General features: G+C 39.1%; 1 protein-coding gene across 1 annotated transcript in view; it reads left to right on the top strand.

Annotated features, from left to right (window-relative positions):
- The first annotated feature begins 5,484 nt into the window (after nucleotides 1–5,484).
- Nucleotides 5,485–21,426, top strand: part of LOC122565383 (guanine nucleotide-binding protein G(q) subunit alpha) — a 112,747-nt gene continuing 96,805 nt past the window's right edge. Inside the window, exon 1 of the mRNA XM_043721311.2 lies at nucleotides 5,485–6,071. Coding sequence (XP_043577246.1) covers nucleotides 5,936–6,071 — 136 coding nt within the window. The 5' untranslated portion in view covers nucleotides 5,485–5,935. The remainder of the gene's footprint in view (nucleotides 6,072–21,426) is intronic.

Genomic DNA, 21,426 nt, shown 5'->3' with positions numbered 1-21,426 from the left:
TTTGGATCAAACAAGTAGCTCAAACTAATAATGGAAATTTAGATGTGGCAACAGGAAGAATGGTTAAATCACAGGCAAGTCTGAATTATGCTTGCAGATAAATCACTTTATGCTTTCAATCCCACCAGTATATAAGTCAGCAAAATATACTGTGAATATGGAGGAAATAGAGAAATACATTGGAAAATTTGTACCTAATTCAGAATGACTATGTTTAGGGCTGTGGGGAATGGCATAGAAAGAAGTAAATGAAATGTACAGTATGTTCAGTTATAGTGGGTGTTGGCTACTAGAATGGAAGTTTTAACAGGTTAGTCTGGATTGAGTACATCATTAGAAAACTGAAAGCAGAAGATGTATCTGACTGTGGTCACTGTGTAGATAGTTAATTTTGCTAAACATGGAAATGGCTGAATGCAAGATGAGTGCAAAAGGAATGCTGTCTTACTACGAAGTAAGCAAAAATGATGAGCAGATTAAAAACGTAGATAGGCCCATGACATTTCAATTACAGTCAAGAGGAAATCTCAGTAGAACAAACAGTGCATCTCAGAAACTGACGTATAAAGCAAGTGATATGTTGAAAGTTAGCAACTCAATGCACCAAGATTTTGATGGAATAACAGTGAGAAGAAACATTGATTGTAGCATCTATGGGCTTGTAATGATGACAGCATGAATGTCCATTCAAAGTCCTCTTATGTGTGCAAGCAGTGAAATAGAAATAGCATATTTTCAACAGGTAGCGCTTGACTAAATGCTTGCTCTCCTCTTGACACAAGCTTGGCAGACTGAATGACTACCGAGCAGTCCTAATTAGGAGTATGCTGCTCACGTCCATTACGAAGGGCTTGAAAAGTTGTCCATAAATGCTTCACTAACTGCTGGCACATTTTCAGCAGCTAAGGGGAAATTTACAGATGTGATCAGAGAAATAAAAGAAGCAAATATTTATTTGGAGCCAAAAACCAAAAGAATTGCGAATGCTGGAAATCTGAAATAAAGCAGCATCTGTGAACAAAAATCAAAGTTAAAATTCGGGTCCAGTGGCCCTTCTTCACAACTGATATTCCAGCAGTTTAATTTTTGTATCCAATCAAAGCAGTTTGAAATGCGAGAAAACTCCATAATATTGAGTCAACAAGACAACCTGAATGGGAAGGTGTGCTGCTCATGAATTAATATGGCATAATGTCAACAGTTTAGTTGAAAGTTGGTTTAAAAAGATTGCTAAAGTATGCACTTTCTTCTGGTTCTGATGTTCCACGGAGAACTTAGGATTGTCTTTGCTGGGAGATCTCTGACTAAGTCACTGAGGACTATAGAAATTTTATTAACTCATGAAAGTTGACATCTCTACACAAACCATGAAAAACTTGGATTAAACAAAATAAATTCCGTGGAGATCCAGAGCATGCAATCTCATTGATTGAAACACTGAGCAAATCAGAGGAGAGTTATTGGTAGGCATATTACCAAACCTCCGACTCAACACCGCCGTCTTTAACTGTCCTAACTGTCCATCTTCCTTCCCACCTATCCACTCCATCCTCCCCACTCCTCCAACCTATCACCATCACACCCCCATCTGCATCTACCTATTGCCTTACCAGCTACCTTCCCCTCACCACCACCCTCCTATTTATCTCTCAGCCCTCTTCCATATCACCCGCACCTCCCCTCCCCCCCCAACCGCCACATTCCTGATGAAAGTCTTATGCACGAAACGTCAACTCTCCTGCTCCTCGGATGCTGCCTGACCTGCTGCGCTTTTCCAGCGCCACACTTTTCAACTCTGACCTCCAGCATCTGCAGCCCTCACTTTCTCTCATATTACAGATAAGTCCAACAGTTAAGAAACACTATTGCTCGGTATGTGTACAAAATCTCACGTGTATGAAATTCTGAAGGGCATAGAGTGGAAAGCGAGGGAGAAATTTATCCCCATTGTCGGGTCAATAACCAGGGGCTCAGTTTGAAGGCAAGCAGCAAGTGGTTTATTGGAGATGAGGGGAAAAAGAAAAATCATTCAGCATGTTGCAGGTTTCTGGAATTCACTGCCTAAAAGAGGTAGAGGCATTTAAGAACTATTTTGATGAACACTTGAATCACCATAGCACAGAAGGATAGAGATCAAGTGCGAGAAAACATGATTGGAATAGGTGGATATTTAATGACTGACATGAACATGAAGGGCTGAACAGCCTTTTCAGATGCTGTGAAAACTCCATGACATTTAACAGATTCCTACACATAATGGGTGGCTGGTATGTTATGTCGAAGAACACCAACAGCATGGATTCAATTTCCACATTAGCTGAGGCTATTATGATTGGGGGGGGAGGAGGGAGGTGGTGTGGGGGTGGGGAGAGAAACAAAACAACTGCAGATCCTGGAATCCAAAGTAGACAGACAGGAGGCTGGAAAAACACAGCAAGCCAGGCAGCATCAGGAGGTGGAGAAGTCAACGTTTCGAATGTAATCCTTTTTCAGGACTCTTATGGTGGACTCTCGTTCTCAACCTCTCCTGTTCACCTGAGGTGTGGTGACCCATAGGTTAAACCACTACCAGTCATCTCTCTCTAAAGAGAACAGCCCTCTGGTCTGCTGGGACTCTGGTGACTTCACTGAAAGTAAATCCTGGAGATCACAGCAGGTCAAATAGCATCCACAGAGAGAGAGAGAGAGAACGCTAATGTTTCGAGTCCAGATGGCTCTTTATCACAGTTCAAGTGAAGTGCCGAGGGAACACTTTATACTATAGTTTGGGAGAGATAGGGGTGGGGTTATTGCATGCAAAGTGCTGATGCAGAAAAGATGTCGATTGATCAGTTTAAGTGATTGGAATGTGAGAATGGTAGAACAATGGTGTCTCCTGCCAGACTTGAAAGGACTTGAAGTGGAATGGGCGGGGGGGGCAGGGGGGGGGGGGGGGGAAGAGGATATGACAATAAGCTAAAAGAAAAAGAAGAAATGGGAATTGGTTCACAATTAAAACACATTGAACTCAATGCTCATCCTCATCTAGTCTGAAGAGATGTTGTTTTTCCAGTTTGTGCTGTGATTCACTGGAACACTACAGCATGCAGAGACAGACATGTGGGCAGGATGCTGCGTTAAATTGACTGACTGCAGGAAGGATGGGGACCTGCTTCAGACCATAAGACATCGGGGCAGAAATTAAGCCATTGGGTCCATTGACTGGTGGAGCAGATAGGTTTTTCAACTCAGTTTTCCCCCCTTTATCCCCATAATCTGTGATGCCGTTGGCAATCAAGAACTTGTCTGTTTTAAATACATTTAATGACCGGGCCTCCACAACCTTCTGTGGCAATGAATTCTACAGATTCATCACTCCTGGCTAAAGAAGTTTCTCCTTATGATTAGATTCCCTACAGTGTGGAAACAGGCCCTTCGGCCCAACAAGTCCATTCCAACCCTACGAAGAGCAACCCACCCAGACCCATTCCCCTACATTCACCCCTGACTAATGCACCTAACATTATGGGCAATTTAGTATGGCCAATTCACCTGACCTGCACATCTTTGGATTGTGAGAGGAAACTGGAGCACCCGGCGGAAATCCATGCAGACATGGGGGGAATGTGCAAACATGGGGAAAAAGTTGCCCAAGGGGGAAAATTGAACACGGGTCTCTGGCACTGTGAGGCAGCAGTGCTAACCACTGAGCCTATCTCCATTCTAAAAGGTCTTCTCTTCACACTAAGGCTGTGCTGTCGGGCCTTTGTCTCTCCTGCCAATGGAGGCATCTTCCCAACATCCACTCTGTCCAGGCTGTTCAGTATTATTTTGTAAGTTTCAATCAGATCCCCCCTCATCCTTCTAAACTCTATCAAGTATAATCAGAGTCCACACAGGCCAGATGTGTTCTGCAAAGTGGTCACACAGTTTGCATTTGGTTTCTCCAATGTCGAGTAGACCACATTGGGTACAGCAAATACAATACATATGATTGGAAGAGGTACAGCAAAAATGCTGCTTGACCTGGAAAGACTGTTTAGGTGCATCAACGGGCAGCACAGTGGCTCACACTGCTGCATCACAGCACCAGGGTCCTGGGTTCGACTCCCACCTGTCTGTGTGGAGTTTTCACATTCTCCGTGTGGGTTTCCTCTGGGTACTCCGGTTTCGTCCCACAATCCAAAGATGTGCAGGTCAGGTGAATTGGCCATACTAAATTACTCATAATGTTAAGTGCATTAGTCAGGGGTGAATGTAGGGGAATGGGTCTGGGTGGGTTGCTCTTTGGAGGTTTGGTATGGACTTGTTGGGCCGAAGGGCGTTTCCACACTGTAGGGAATCTAATCAGAAGGAGAAACCTGTGCTAAATTACCCACAGTATTAGGTGTGTTTGTCAGGAGTAAATATAGGGTAGGGGAATGGGTTTGGGTGGGTTTCTCTTTGGAGGGGCGGTGTGGACTTGTTGGGCCGAAAGCCTGTTTCCACACTGTAGAGAATCTAAACAGTCAGTAGGGAGGTGGTGAAAGGGCAGGTTACATGGCTTTGGAAGTGTGTGCGTGCACGCATGCCTGTGTGTTGGTGGCTGTGGAATGGAGTAGGGTGTCCCAGAGGGAACAATCCCTGCAAAATGCACACAAGGGGAATAAGGGGAAGATGTGTTTGATGGCCGCATTCTGCTGGAGTTGTCTGAAATGGTGAAGAATGATCCTTTCAATGTGGAGGTTGGTGGGATGAAAAGTGAAGACAAGGGAGGGTGACTTCACCTTTACTCAGAGCAAATTAGAGACATGGGCAGCATTTATTGGTCAACATGTTACAGGTGAGTCAAGACATAGTTGGTCAGGGATAATCTCAAAGAACATTCTTCAGGCTTGCAAACAAATACAAAACGATGTAGACACGTTCTCTGCAAAACAAGTTACAAGGGAGGCTGCAGCATAACTTTTTGTTCTTAAATCCACTGGTCCAGATACACACAAAGAAAAACATAGCCAGTCTGGCAGCATATATAGAGACAGAAACAGACTTAACATTCCAGATACAGTGACTCCTAAGAATTGATAAATTTCGCCAGCAATTTCTGCTTTTGTATCAGATTACTAGCGTCCGAAATTCATTGTTTTATATTAGGCTAGGACTTGATACCAAGGCACTCCTGGTCCAAATACTACCAGAAGATCACAAAAACCCCTTCGACGCTCTCTACACTGACCTCCCCTCACAGCCCGTACCTAAACGAAAGCTTAGAGACGCGCCTCCACCCAAGACGCATGCGCCAAACAGCAACGGTCGGAGCTCGTGGGGGGGACATACCGCCTACCTCTTCCCGATTGGTCGGTGGGCGCCGGCCAATCCTCGGCGCCATTGGTTGGAAGGCAACGCCAGTCAAATACAGTTTCCCCGCCTCCTCTCACCCCACCCTCCGCAGACTCAGACACTCACTCGTTTCCCCCCACTTCCTTTTACCCACAGCATTCCCTTTCTCCGCCCACATTCCCGCTCAGGGCTAACGGCGCGCCTGCGCATTGTCCTGTCTTCCCCCCCTCCACCCACTCCATTAGCCTTCGCTTCCGGCCGTCAAGTTGGCTCGAGCGGGTAGGGGTGTATGTATGTGTGAGAGAGAGAGAGTAAGAGTCCGCTGAGGAGGAGGAGGAGGGGGAAGACATTTTATTATTGTTTTGCTTTTTTAAAAAATATGTGTGGACAATTAGAAGAAAAGACGATTTAAAAAAAATCTGAAGGAAAAACATCAAGGGAAAAGAGGAGGTGGTCAAGAGTTTGAGAGGGAAAAATATTTGACGGAGGAGGGTTATGTCTCCACAGTGAAAAAAATAACCCGGGGGTCTTTTGTGAAGTGTTTTTTTTGGAATTCCTTCCGCCTCCCCTTTCCCCTCTTCCCTTCATGTTTGCCTTTCTGTGAGGAGAAAATCATCCCCAAAATACCTCAGGCTTCATGACTCTCGACTCTATCATGGCGTGCTGCCTTAGTGAAGAGGCGAAAGAATCCAAGAGAATTAACGCCGAGATAGAAAGGCAGCTTCGCAGGGATAAGCGGGATGCACGCAGGGAGCTGAAACTGCTACTCTTGGGTAAGAAAAGCCATGAGGAATAAGGTGTGGAGGGGATTGTAAAGAAGGGGGGTGGGGGGGGGGAGTGCCTTCATTGATTCCTTCATGTTATATTGCATCTTTATTTTTGTTTGTTGCTAGTAATCCCCATGATTTCAGTCCACCTACCACCGCCCCCACCTCCTTTCCTTATCATCGTCCTGGTTTCATTTTTCAGTTTGGGCATTAACACACACCCCTCAAAATTAGTAAATCAAGGGTGGCTTCCATCTTTTTTTTTAAACAAGGATTTTTTTGACATTTCATTTCATCTCACCCCGTCTTGGTGTTTGCAACTGTTAGCCCTCCTGCAGCAGCCGAGGGGATTGGTAATAAGTCATAGAAAGGCCTAGGAAAGGCCTGGGGTTTTCAATGCCAACAGTTTACAGATACCTAGCTTGTTTCTTTTTGTTTTAATTTAAGATAATTATATTTTAAAATGTAATCAATTTTGTTCATTTCTAAAGTGTTTTGGGAATAAAATTTAATTTTAACTGAGCTGCTTAATGTTTAATTATTTTGCTTGTCAAGTTAATTTTCTTTTGCTTGAAGTTAAATTAATATATATTTTTAGCTGGTTATGTAATTTGCACTTGAATTCTTTGGGATGTATTTTTGTGTAGTGAGCTCTGCCATTTTTATGTTAGGGCATTCACTATTTCTGTAAACCTGTTCCGTTGTGGTTTTGACATGCTGGAATATAAAAAATCTAGATGAAGGCTTTTTCCAGATGTTTCGAGATTTGTAATAGTGGGGGATCAATTTGTTATGCAACTGAAAATACTAAAGGTTTAAAGTCTTTGCATGTGTGGTTTAAGTTTTTCGAAGGAAGACTGTAGGTTTTGCTTTCCGATGACACGCTCAAAGTCTTACTAAACTTATCATGATTGTACCTTAAGACTTTAAATTTAGCTATTAAATCAGTTAATTCAAACAAGACTTGGAAATGTTATTCTCCAATGTTCCAGCCTAATGTTTGAAAATGTGAAAATCCAAGGAGAGCAATGTTTTCATAATACTGATGATCCCTACAATACTGCACTATTGCCATACCAGTGTTTTTAGATATACAGGTGCAAAAAAGGGCATCGCATTCTAGAGCATCAACTAAGTGAGACTCCTTTCAAGTGATGATCTTTGTACAGCAGTTAGAGGAATTAGAAACAGTTATTTAGCTTGCCTTTATGAAGAGGTCTAATAAATCAGGCTACCCTTGTGTGTTTGGTGATCAGAAAGATTGACTTTAGCAAGAAAAGTGACTAAAGTTGAGATTGCTTTTCATGATAGATATCGAAAGTGTGAGGAATACTGCCTGCCTTCAACACTCAACTGATAGCATTACCAGATGCTCACAGTGAATTCAGTATTACAAGCATATATATTTCAGTTTATGTAAATATGAGACGTTAAAGCCCATTCCTTGTCATTCATCAATTTTGAACAGGAGCCGTGTTTTCATTATCTTTCTTGTGACTCCAGACTGTGTTGATCTGTGGCAATAATTAAGAAAAATCAGTTCAATATTTTTGTTTTCTAGGTTTAACTTTATATTTCTTCCCTTGCAGTTTGTCTTGATGCAGATTACAGTTTGTTCCAGGAAGAGGATGCGCGTGCAGCTTGGTTTTGGGCTTCTGTCAGTGTGACTGGAGGTGGACCCAAATATAGTTGTGTGGGAATGATGCTGTCTGAATTTCCCCCAACCAGAAATGTTTAGTGCCTGTCTTTCAGTTAATGACATGAATGCATCGAACTGAATGAAAAGCTACAAACCCCACTCTCTGGCGCATCATGTTCTATTTCTCTTCCTTTTTTAAACATATTGTTTTAGAAACCGCATTCAGTAATTTCTTATCATAGAAGTTGATTGGCATTTATTTAGTTTCAACTGTCATTTTGCTAAACAGAAAATACATTTTGAATGTTATTAGATTGCGTACTCAATGAACCAATATAAAAGAATGGTTGTAACTTGAAGTTTGCAAATTGTAAATGAGTAATGTTTATTGTAATTATATGTAGTTGTATATTTCAGAACACAACTACATTTATGTATTTTGGGGAATGAAGAGGAGGTGCAAGTGCGGCCTTTTGGCCTTCATAGAAGAGAAGGGAGATAGATTTATGTTGTGATTGGTGAAATGTTTGTGCTTTCAACTCAGATATTCAGAATTTAGTATGAAGTCTATTCCAGACAAGTGAGTGGTGATAGATCCATAGGAACATGTTTCAATCACGTTATGTCTGAGATACAGAAGTTATAAGATGTAGGAGCAGAAGTAGGCCATTCAGCCGATCGAATCTGTCCACCACAAGATATTGCATTGCTCAGTGTTCCAGTAACTGGACACTCTCTTAAACTACAGAGCTGTTGTGGGAAGTCTTTTTACTTAGTATGTTGAGATGATTTTAAGCTGAACTTGAGGCATGTTGTTGAACTGTGCAAGGGGAGTTTTACACTCCAACTGATTATGCACTCCCTGATTTGTGAAAAATGTCAAAAAAATTCCATTTAATTCCTAGCAGTAACATGTGGCATGTCAAAAACAAATGCTGAATCAAAAGTTAAATATATTTACTGTGTGAAATTACACCATTAATGTAAAAATATTGATATTTAAATGGGCCGTTTCTCATCATTCTAATTTGTTGGGAAATTCTCATACAGTTCCTCCTTACTAGAATGAAATCAGTATCCCAGTTAGATTTTTTTCTTCTGAATGTTGTCTGGCAATCCCATTTTGTACATTATAACACAATGAAATAAGAGGATTACTGTTCATTTGTGATTATGGTAGAACAGTTTGAAATGAGAAATTAGAAGTATCATGGAAAACTTGAACTTTGGCACATATTTAAGTCTTTTAGATTTTTTTTGTAGTGTAATAATTTGAGTTCATAACAACGAAGTATTTTTGCAAACTTTAAAATCTAAATCTTCAGTTGGGAAGATCTGTGTAAACAAATTGTGTTTTGGGAGGTTATGTGTTTGGTCACCTAATGGCATAAATTTGGTGTTCTAAAGTATTATTTTAAAAATTATAATTGGGCTTTGAGGTCTGTTTCACTTGTAAAATAAGTTTCTTTTTTGCCAGGTGTTTTGGGCATTGTCACAACTACTGCAATGAAAATTTGAATTTAAATTCAATATTTTCATATTATTGTATTCACATTTTTAAAAAGTGTAACAGACAACAAAATATGTATCAAAGTATATTCTAGGTGGGTTGGAATGTGTACACACATTTTGGTTTAGAAGTGATACAATGTCCCTGCTCTAAGGTTGATTTGAAGTCCTTAAGCAAGCATATGTTTGAGAAAGGTCAGAGTTTTTAAATTTGAAGAACAGTTTAGATGGAACATCTATGGATGTTTTATATTGAGCTTATTTACTAATTTTTGGGGCAGTCTCCGGAATAATACGTGTTTCATCATAAAGTCATTTGCAGATATGCTCAGGATTGCACCCAATAAGTGTTTAATATTTTAAATGTCCTGCATGGTACAAATGCCAAGTGAACAAACAGGGTTAGGGTTAAAATTAAGGCATAAGGTAGCAATAATATGTACTTTGTTCCACTATGCACCAAGAGAGGTTTTGCAGTAATGAAGTGATTGGATAATTTTGGGAAGGGAGAGACTGTATTGATACAGTGATACAGTGCTTGGTGGAACAAACAAGAGCAATGGCATTTTTTTGCACCTCGAATATAATAGAATGTCCAAGGAATCCATAAAAAAATCACTGAGCTGCATGAATTGAGGACGGATGACCAAAGGTTTAATCGAAGGCACATATTTAAATAATGAGGGTGAAATGGAGGGATTTCTAGAGCTTTAGGGCCCTAAGAGCTGAAGGCATGGCCACCAGTGGTTCCACAATTAAAATTGACTATGTTCAAGACCAAAATTGGAGAAGAGTCCGGTGGAAGGTTGTTGGGCTCCAGGAGGCCATGGCTTGGAAAGCAAAGATGAAAATTTTAAAGTAGGTGTTGCTTAATTGTGGACTAATGAAGATCTTTGCGTAGAATGATGGTAGCTGCACAGAACCTAGTATGAGTTGGGTTATGGACAGAGTTTTGAATAATTGGAATCCTGAGTAAGGTTTTGTTGGATGTTGGTCAATGATATGATGCAGTAGTTCAAGGTAGCAAAGTCCAGTTTCAGCAGCAGATGAGCTGAGGCAAAATTCTGACGTGTTTAAGTGGGAATCCAAAGAGAGGGAAAGAAAGGAGAAATTTTCAAAACCATGAATAAAAATGAAATGTGTATGGAGGCCTTTGAAAATAGAACAAGATATGCTAAAATTGAGGATTTTGGAGAGACATTTAGAGTGTAAAAATGGCAGAGACTAAATGGGTGACTCGAGGGAAAGCCAAAATCAATGGTTGAATGAAGCTATAGAGAGTTCTGTAACCTTGAATGAGAATTTAGAAATATGATAAAGGCATTGGGGGAGTAGGAAGTCACTGGAGACCAAAGAATTGTAGAATAACATTTTCTGCGTCCTTGACATTGATGGAGTGATATGGACCCTGTAATTGTCTTTCATGAATGCAATTATTTTGCACTATACAGCAGATTTACCTTTTGGTGAACTTGTGTATAGTGAAACACTTTGTACTTAAGATTTGTTGAGAACTGTCTTTAATAAATTGTGCTGAACGGGTGTTCCATTATAGTTGTAGTTCCTCGGTATTGAGGATTAATTTCGTGTATGCATCAATTTAGTTGCTGTAATTAAATGTATCTTACTGTGCATTGTTTGTATTTTGACTGAAATACACACAGTTGGGGAAAGTGCTTGAGATTTTTCAGATTACCATAAAATATGATTATATCTTTGTATATAGATATCATTTACAAATTGAAACAAAAGACAGTTTTGTAAAAATCCCTGGATAGAGGATTGGCATAAATTCATAGTTACAATTTTCCATTTCGTATCTTGGTATTGAATTTTTTTTAAAATGCATTTTCTAGTTTTCTAGTATCACTGTGTATACTCTTTTCCATTTGCTGGATGACGATTTTAAATGTGTGGTGGATAATTTTCTCTTTTGAAAGTTAATAATCATGGATAACTGAAGGTACACCAAACATTACGCAGAAATTTTGCAGATGGTTCTTGTGTGTTTTAAGTATAGAACGCAGTTTGAGGAGATGAATTTGTAGACATTGTGTCTGTAAATGTGAAGTTCTTCCAGTAGGAATGTCACATTGTTTGGAGAGTATATGAGTGCATTTCAAAAAATAATTCATGATGAATAAAATGAATTGGATGCTGCCAAAATGTAGCACTTTTGTAGTTTTAAGTAAATAACTTCAAATAGACTAAGTCTGTGCAAATGAATTAAATGTTAATTATACAGCATGTAGTAGCAATATCAGACCTTGATCTATATATGTGGAATACAATATTTCTTGCTTGTATGGATTATGCTGTCAGAATTTGGGATTACATAAAAAAGGATAGGAGAATGCTCATACAGAATATAAATGCTGACACGGAAGTGTTGACTGAATACCCTGTTTCTGTTCTATAAAATACTTCTCTAATACTTGGAATAACTTCTGCATGAGTAAGTAAGATAAGAAAAATTTAAGCAATTGGGTGTTTGCTTTAAGACTGGTGGGCTTTTTCGTGCTATTATTATTATACGTGCACTTTCAGTACTATCAGTAGAATGTTAGAACTAAGTAATTTAATGTTAGTTGTCAGCATCCACAGTGACTTATGGCATTATCTATTTTGTAGTCCACTTCAGCTGATTTTAGTGAGACAGTGTTTTCCCCCCTACCTGTGAAGGGAATGGTCACCTCTTATTTGTGATTTTGATTATAAGTTACTGGTTATGATTTGTGGGAATCAGTTAATTCGGTCGGCTGGATGGCTGATGCAGTGACGCCAGTAGCATGGCTTCAGTTTCTGTACTGGCTGAGGTCACTGGCCTTCTGAACCTCACTCTGAGCCTGAGATGTGGTGACAGTCAAGTTAAATCACCACCAATTATCTCTCACTGTTGTGAGAGTAGCCCTATGGTCCTTTGAGGCTATGGTGACTGTAAAAGTTATGGAATGCACAGAATTCAACAAATTCACGTAAATGTTTTCTTGTAAATGGTTTTATTTAACAACATAATTTTAGTTCCCTTTGCTTCATAAACTATTTATTTCCCCTCCCCAAAGGCTACTTGCAAGTCTATTTTCTGCCTCAACTGTTTTATCCCTTGTTTGACCTGCTGAAAGATTTTAGTTTTTTATATTTAGTATATTTATGAATTCTTTTGGATTTTGCTCACTGGAAAAACAGGTTATCTCGAGAATACAAAACTTTTGTTCCCAGATGAATTAGGTTTTTAATAAATAGTTATACTAGTTTGGGAAGCTTCTATAATGCATACTGTGAACATTGGTTCCTGAATAGATTTGAACTATGAACAACTTCATTAATGCTGCTTTGTGGTTAGCTGGTAGGCTTTGTTGTGGATTCTGAGGTTAAGTTTTTTACACTAAGCTGAAGCTGATATCTTGCTTAGATTGTCAGTTAGTACTTTTTTTAAATGAGGCTCCAATGTGAAAAGATTGAAACTTGTACATTCCTACAGTAAGCACTAATTCCCAAAAGTAGTGGTCTCCCATAAGACGAATCAATGACAAAAGTTGTTTTGAAGACGAATTTGTGGATGTAAGAATGGTCGTGATGAATTACCAGTTAACCCATTCGTCTCCGGTTTCATATTTTTAAGTCTTTTCTCCTTGTTTCAAATCCGTGCCAATTCTCCTGACCTCATCAAATCCAAGACATGGGTCTCTACTGTGCCTCTGCAACTGGATCCTCAATTTCCTGATCCACAGACTGCAATCAGTAAGAATAGGCAACAGTACCTAATTAATGACAATCCTCAACACTGGCACCCTGCAAGATTACATGCTCAGCCCCTGCTGTACTCTCTGTACCCTTGTGACTGTGTGGCCAAATTTCATCCTAACTCAATCTACAAGTTTGCTGACAACACCTCCTTTGTAGCCTAGATTTTAAACAATGGCGAGACAGAATGCAGGAAAGAGAGTGCATGTTGGCGTGTTATGGAGATAACAACCTCTCCTTCAATACAGCAGAATGAAGGAGCTGGTCATTGACTTCAGGAAGCAGGGTGGAGTCTATATTCCTATCTGCATCAATGAAGCTGAGGTGGGCATGACACCACCTCTTTCCTCAGCAGGCTGAGGAAATTCAGCATGTCCATAAAGACTGTTGGCAATTTTTATAGATGCACCATAGAAAATATTCATTCCAGATGCATCATGGGTTGATATGACAATTGCTCTGCCCAGAAACTAGAGTTGTGAACACAGCCCAGTCCATTATGCAAGCCAACCTTCCATCCATTGATTCCATCTATACTTGCTGCTTTGGAAAGGCAGTCAGCATAATCAAAGACAACTCTCACTCTGGTTGTAATCTGCTCCAACCTCTCCTGTCAGGCAGAAGATACAGAAGCTTAAACACCCGGATCAAAGATTCAAGAACTGCTTCACTGCCATTATTAGACGTCTGAATGGACCTTACAAATTTCAAATTTAATGTTCATCTCGCTCTTTGTGCAGCTGTAACATTGTATACCCTACTCAGTTCTACTACCTTTACGCATTTTGGTATGATCTGCCTGTACTAGATACAAAACAAAACTTTTTACTGTACCGAGGTAGACATGACAACAATACTGGCATTTCTTCTACAACGCAATTGTTGCGTTCTTGTGCAACCCCGTGCTATATAAAAATTGCACAATAAAAATAGCATTTAAAGTGTTGGCAATGCAATCGCGTTATAGCCAACACGCGTTTTTAAAGTTTGCGCTTTAGAAACACCGTCCCCTATTCGTCAATCATGTTACAGCAATTCACATTGACAAAACGTGTATTAGAGTCGAACGACTTGTAAATCGAATCAAATCCTAAATTGATGCAGCTTTCCTCAGTGATTACAATGAAATTTACTTTGACGACTCGCTTGTACTTTTTTTTCAAGGCCATTGGCTCAGTGGCAATATCCCTCACAGCCAAAAGTTGTGGGTTCAAGTCCCATTCCATAGCTCATTGGCAGCAGAAGGAGCATTCATGTTCAAACAGCTTGATAATTGGTATAGTTAATGCTCCAACCTCTTTGCCAATATGTCCTGTAAGGTTGGAAAAGTGTGTGTGAAGATGAAAGCAAACATACTAACCCTCTATGCATAATTTTTTGAAGTATTTCTCAACTTTTAGATATATTTTAAAATAAATAAAAGTAAAATATTCATTTTGGTTAAGAGAGGAATATCAGAATCTTATCTTGCTAGTTAATGCAGTTGACATCTGTAAATTCAGTCTGTGGGTTTGAGTTTGGAATTTTCTCTTAAATGAGAGCGTAACATTGTCCAGCAAAGTTGTATTGTGATACCAGTCCATGTATGGGGCAAATGTTTCAAATAAAATCAACTTTGACTTAGGTAGTAAGTACTAGAGTTCAAAAATCTGGTAGTTGTAGATTAGTTGCATTGCTGACTAATTTTTAATTTTGGAGCTATGCCAATTACATGTAAAATTTTGAGTACTTTGACTTGTTTTGGCCCACAGATAAATATTATTTAACTTTGCACAGAAAAAAAATCTGATTCGAGAATTAGTGTTTTCCATTACTCTGAATAGTGTTCGGTGTTGGCTGAAACCTGTAGATTTAAATAATTTTAAATAGTGTAAATTTGTACAGGTGGACTCTCTTTACCATAGTTGAAGACAGAAATTCCGCAACTATTATTGTCAATTTAAAATCGTGGTTTCCTGCAAACATGATTAACCTACCATTATTCACTTGTAAAGGATAAATTGACTTTCATGTAATTAAACCACACTATGACATAGATTAATATAAGTTTGGGAGGAAGAAAGAGCAGCACATCTGACATTTTCTAACCAACTTGCTGCCACATTGTGGTTGAGCTTAATATGTTAAAATGTGCTTCTAGATTGATTTACATATTTAATTACATTTAGTATCAATATTAGGCTTAAGGGTCACTTTAAAAACGTAAACAGTAGCTTGATCGTATCATAATTTTTGTTTTCTACATGAATGGTTTATGAATTTGTCAGGATGTGGAATAGAGCAGTCAGAAGGGTCATTGATATCATGAAAGAAGCTTTATTTAAGCCAAGTGTTCAGCTTTTTTGAGTTAAGCCTGACAGCAATAACTCACATTTATGTTGGACATTTTGCATTTGAGCAGATCTTCATGAGTGCAGAAAATTGGAGATGTCACTGAAGAAATAATAAAAGGTGAATTTTGAAGTGGCTTTTTGAAGATGAAGAGAGATGTAATTCAATGAAAAGAATTCCAAAAATGGAAGGATAATGGTGGCAGAAGGTTTTTCCATCAGTATTGGAGAAATTAGATATCTGCATTTACTGGATAATGGAATAGTAAAAATGTTGGCCTAAGGCTGCATGAAATTGTAGACCTGGAATCGAGCATTGACTGAAGAGATTTGAAGAGGAGGAATTTCGTCTTAAAATCCTTATACTGATTGCATAACTAACTGGTTGGTACTGAGGAGTTGAGGTGTGGGATAGTATATGATGTGTTAGTTGGGGATTTGTTTAAGATGAATGAGGCTGATGAGGATAATCCTGTAGAAAATGAACCTTCAGATAGTGAAAATGTGGACTAATCTTTAAGCAACATTTCATGATGATGAAAGACAGGTGCTGTTCTGGAAGTTGAAGAAGACATGGAAAACTTAGTTCGTCTAAGGTGATATTAATGCATTAAACACGTCCAAATTCTTTAATTAGAGGACCACTTTTTAAAAAAAATTCAGTAGCTATCTAATACTTATACTAAGGATGACTCCAGAACATTTTAATAAAACATTTATTTTCTTAAGTGACTACTGAACAAAATGTTTAAAATCTGTCTTTGTCATGTGAATTGCTATGCAATTTCTGCTTACTTGGCTGTTAGTGGAATTGATACACGATGTTTTGAATTTGATGAGAAGTTGTAAAACACCACATCAGCAAGAGAAGGAAAAGCAGAAAATCAGAAAAGTGTGGACCTAAAAATGAAAGCAAGCCAATCAATGAAAGCAGTAATAAAACAAAGAACAATGAATGCTGGAGATTTTAAACCAAAACAGAAATTTCTAGTGAAATTCAGCAGGTCTGCCAGCATCTTTGGGAAGAAAGCAGAGATCATGTTTTGAATCCCGTGACTTTTCAGTGATACTTTCTCCTCACAGATACTGCCAGACCACCTGAGTTTAACCAAAATTTCTGTTTTTGTTTGAAAGGTGTTAATCTGAGTGCTAGACACAGGAATGGGGTGAATATTTTTCTTCACCCTCCCAAAGGGCTTTGTTTGTTCTGCATTGTTAATCTCATGACTAAAATTGTTTTTATATTGTTAATATTGCACTGTTTTTAAGACTACACCCTTTGTATAATTTTCTGGTAAATCAGCTAAATTTCCTATGGATATACTTGAGTCATACAGTTGTCGACGTTTCTGATGGGCAGATGGTTGTTTCAGTGTTGCAGATGGGAATTGCGGGTCAGGCCCACATGGAAGCCCAATATGGCTGATTCCATGGTAATTACCTGGAAGGTTGAAAATTGCACCATGACCTTATCTGGAACCTTCCAAAAATGTTCCCAAAATTTCGTTGAAACCTTGGATTGTTGCAACTCCCTGAGGAACATAGGAACAGGAATGGGCCATTCACCTCCTTGAGCCTACTGTCTCATTCAATAAGATTATGGCTGATCTGTCCCTGAACTCCATATGCCTGCCATGAGCGATGCCTTGTTGCTCTTGCTTAATAAAAATGGGTCTATCTCCGATTTAAATTTAACAATTGAATTAGCATCAATGGCCATTTAAGGAAGAGTTCCACATCTCCATTACTCTTTGCATGTAACAGTGATTTCTAACATCTCTCCTGAATGGCCTGGCTGTAATTCTTATATTGTGTCAATTCATTCTAGAATCTTTAACCCACGGAAATAGTTTATCTTCGTTACGATTTGAAGATCTCAATTAGATCAACCCTTAGCATTTTTAAATTCAGGAGAATAAAAGCCTAATTTGTTTACTCTCTCCTCAATTTAACCCCTAAAATCCAGAGTCCTTATAAACCTGCTTAAATATGATGCCTACATTTGCTGCCACTACTCAGAAGGATTTTGTATAACTGCAGCATTACATATGAATCGTTGTACTCCAGCCCCTTAGATACAAAGGCCAGTATTCTATTAATCATCATGACTATTTATGGCCTTTTAAATAGCTGTGCACCTGAACCCCCAAAACATTGCTCGTTGTGTCCTCCCAATATCAGTAATTACCCATTATTCCAACTCCATTTGCAGTTACTCAACCAATTTCCTCCTCTTGTTAGTAATTTAAGTTTAATTCCATTGGCTTCCATCTCAGCTAACAGACTCGTGGGACTTCATCAAAAGCCTTCTGGAAGTCCACATTAAAAAACGTCCCTCAACCTAGCTCTATTCATTACCTTTGTCATCTCTTCAAAAAAAAAAGAGGTTTGTCAGACATGACCTACTGTTCATAAATCCTTGCTTGCTGTTTCTAATTAACTGAAATGTTTCAACTTTATCAATTACCATATCCTTGACTATAGATTGCAACAATTCATATCAGGCTAACTGGTCTGTAATTCCCTGGTTTCGCTCTGTTGCCCTTCTTAAGGAGCAGAGTGTCATGAGCAGATTTCCAGTTCATCGGTTCAACTCCTGAATGCAGGAACTCTGAAAGATTAGGGCATTGGCAATGTGCTTTACTATGTCCTCCTTTTAATACCTGTAGATAGAAACCATCAAGTTCTGGATTAAAAAATCACACACCACCAGGGTATAGTCCAACAAGTTTATTTGGAAGCACTAGCCTTCGGAGCGATGCTTCTTTAACAGTTGGTTGTGACAATCGCCTGATGAAGGAGCAGTGCTCTGAAAACTAGTACTTCAAATAAATCTGTTGGACTATAACCCGGTGTTGTTTGATTTTTTTTTAACTTTGTACACCCCAATTCAACACCAGATTCTCCAAATCATGTCCTGGGGGTTTGTCACTCTTCAGTTCCATTAATCTCCACATTGTTGGTTATTTACTTAAGCTAATTTTATTTATACCCTATCCCTGATCCTCTATTAATCTGTTTGGGACTTCTGGCACTGAGTTGACTAGTTAATGAGCAATTGTCAGAGAAACTGAAACCAACTTAACTCCAGGCTAGTTATATAATTGAACCCCTTGACTGACCACCCTGGTTCACCCACATAGCCAATGTGATCTTGCCCACAAACCCATCTGAAGCCTCCTCTGTCTTTTCAGCGCCAATCCATTCTGCTGTTGGTTGCCAGGTTTCTTGAATTCTGCTGTACTTCAGCTCGAAGTTTACTCAGTGGGTAATGTTTAGTTTGACCTGGATCTGAGATGTGGTTTCCAACCCAGGTCAGAAGATTTTGCTCACATTTTCCAATGCTCAATCTTCATATGTAAAATTATTGCATCACTTCGCAGGTTCTGATGCAAGCAGGATAAGTATCTCGCTCCATATGGTGAAAAGCATGAATAGCAAATAAGAAATCAGGGATCAAATTCAAAACAATAATCTAATCTGTGGGGACAAAAGGATCACATTTAGTCATTGCTTATCCTATTATCTGAATTTCTTGGAAAAGCTGGCTTTTGATTTCTCTTTGATTCCTTTTTTCCTGACTATTTAAGGGATTGAAATTGTAAATATGGTTGGAGACATGATAGATTTCAGCATTGATGAGAAACCTACCTGGGCAAGTTAGTGGCGACTAAAGCAAGTAAGAGGCAAGTTATTCAGTATTTGTCAGGGTTATCCCTAATTCCGAAAGAATTTTGGTCTGCAAGGCTCGTCAAGAATGCTATACCTGAAACCATCTAGAAGTTGCAACAGTTGAGAAGCTTGACACCAACCTTAGAAAAACACATGCTTAAACATTCTCTGCTCCCTCCACCAGTATACCATGATTGTGGCACATAATATATATACATTATCATTTTTGAGTTTTCTTGGTAACAATTCATGCAGTGACTACGGAAGTAAAAAGGCAGTCGATGCATAGTGGTGCTATCATCTTTCATTCATGTTACACTCCATTTTCCAGTGGACATATATCACAGTTCCTAATTCTTTGGGACTTTGAGGATTTCTGCTCAAACAGAATTGTGAAGGTACTGTTGTCATCTGGTGTGCAGCTGCTAAAGATGGCCCTCTATCACACTTTTTTTTTTCAAGGATGTGTAGAATAGGTAATAAAATGCTAGTGATGCTCACACTCTGCAATTCAGCTTGGCATTTGTGTGGCGTGAAGGTTAGTTCCCATTTGTCGGCTCAACACTGGATATTGTCCAAATTTTGTTGCATTTGAACTGCTTCAGTATCTGAGAAGTCACAAATGGTGCTGAACATTGTAGAATCATTGGAAAACATTCCCACATTACCTTATGATGGAGGGAGAGTCATTGATGAAGTAGCTGAAGATAGTTGGGCCTAGGCCACTAACCTGAGGAGCTCGAGACATGTTTTGGAGTTGAGATGATTGACTTCCAGCAACCACAACAATCTTCCTAAGTACCAGGTATGATTCCAATTAATGGAGAGTTTGCCCATTGATTCCAGTTTTGCTCAGGCTCCTTCATGCCACACTTGGTCAAATGCGGCCTTGACCTCCAAAGGCGTTCACTCTCGCCTCTCGATATGATGTGGGAAACCTTGGTCTTTGAGTGGATGCAATTGAGAATTTTAGCTGACGTAAAGGTTGATTAAGTGTGATGTTACTATGATCATAGTTGAGGTTGTGTGAGCATCGGTTTTGATAAACTATACTTGAGAAACAAAATAGAAATCTCTGTATGACCCAGGCCTAAAGATGAAGCATTCTGCAGATACGGAGAAAGGAGACCATAATGTAGTCATGATAATGTCACTGTGGTTATGTGAGAATACGTAAATAGGCAGAACTGTTGTGTTGATGGCACAATTTCATCAATGCTAATCCATCAGTCAGAAAGTTTGCCTTCTGGCCCACGACGCATTTACTAATCTGAAGTGATTAAGAAGCTGCAGCTACCCCAGAATGGTACTGTCTTTGAGGTCTGTAACAGTATGTGTTGATAACCAAGATTCACAGTGGCCTCATGAACAAGGTTAAAGAACAATAGGTGCTTGAGTAACCATTTCACATCAAGAAGCTGAAGCCTGCTGCATTGAGAATGAAAATAAGCAGAAAATCCAATATCATGTAAATTACTGAAGAATTCATGGGCTGTAATGTAGTGTTGCTTTCTTTGAGGAATTAGCTGTTAACTGACCTATTTAAATAAGTAACGCCCAAGTTGTGAGGAAAGATGAGTTAATTAGAATATCAATGTATAATGAAATGTACAATTCTAATCTGCAGAGTTTTGTGTTTAAATACTGTGTTTTTTTGCAGTTATGTGAAGTTAATTTCAATTCATTTTATACCAGATGGGCTCTACAGCGACAAGTTAGTCTATTATAGCTAAACAAACAAACTTCATCAGCAAAAGCAGAAGTTGCTGAGAAAGCTCAGCGGGTCTGGCAGCATCCGTGAAGAGAAATCGGTGTTAATGTGTTGGGTCAAGTGAATCTTCCTCAGAACTTCGGGTCATCGCCCACAAAACATTAACTTTGTTTTCTCTCCATAGATGCTGCCAGACCTGCTGAACTTTTCCAGCGATTTGTTTTCATTTCTGATTTATAGCCTCTGCAGTTCTTTTGGTTTTCAAACAAATTTCATTAGTGACATGTCCACTGCACTTCCAAACGTAATGGGATTGAGGATGCCTAGTTTATGGTGTTGGACATCCAGAAAATTAACTTGGATTTTTATGCATAATCTTTGTTTTAAGCACATTTATAATGATAATTTGGTGTTTTTGAAATGTGGCACAGATGGGTTGAAAGGTATGGTTTTTCTTTCACTCCAGCTATTTGAAGAGGTGAAAATAACAACATTAAAACATTGAGTAGTGGGGTGAATGTTCTGGGCAGCATTTATATTCGGGGTCCCAATTGCTCATGAGAACACTGTACGCTAGTAAATATAGGTCCGCAGTACTATTAGGGTAAGGAGATGAGTATTTTCACCCAGCATTGATGAAATATTAGCGACAAACTTTCAACTCAAGGTGACTTACAATTGGAGTTGATTTGCACATGGTGGTGCTAGTTGTTATCCTTTCCATATAGGAGAGGAACTATTGTAGTGTTGATGAGT

The sequence above is a fragment of the Chiloscyllium plagiosum genome, unplaced genomic scaffold (genome assembly GCF_037043375.1).
Source record: "Chiloscyllium plagiosum isolate Xiang-an unplaced genomic scaffold, Cpla_swu_hap1 HiC_scaffold_28, whole genome shotgun sequence".
In the NCBI taxonomy this organism is placed as follows: Eukaryota; Metazoa; Chordata; class Chondrichthyes; order Orectolobiformes; family Hemiscylliidae; genus Chiloscyllium; species Chiloscyllium plagiosum.
This window is presented reverse-complemented; position numbering and strand designations above follow the sequence as displayed.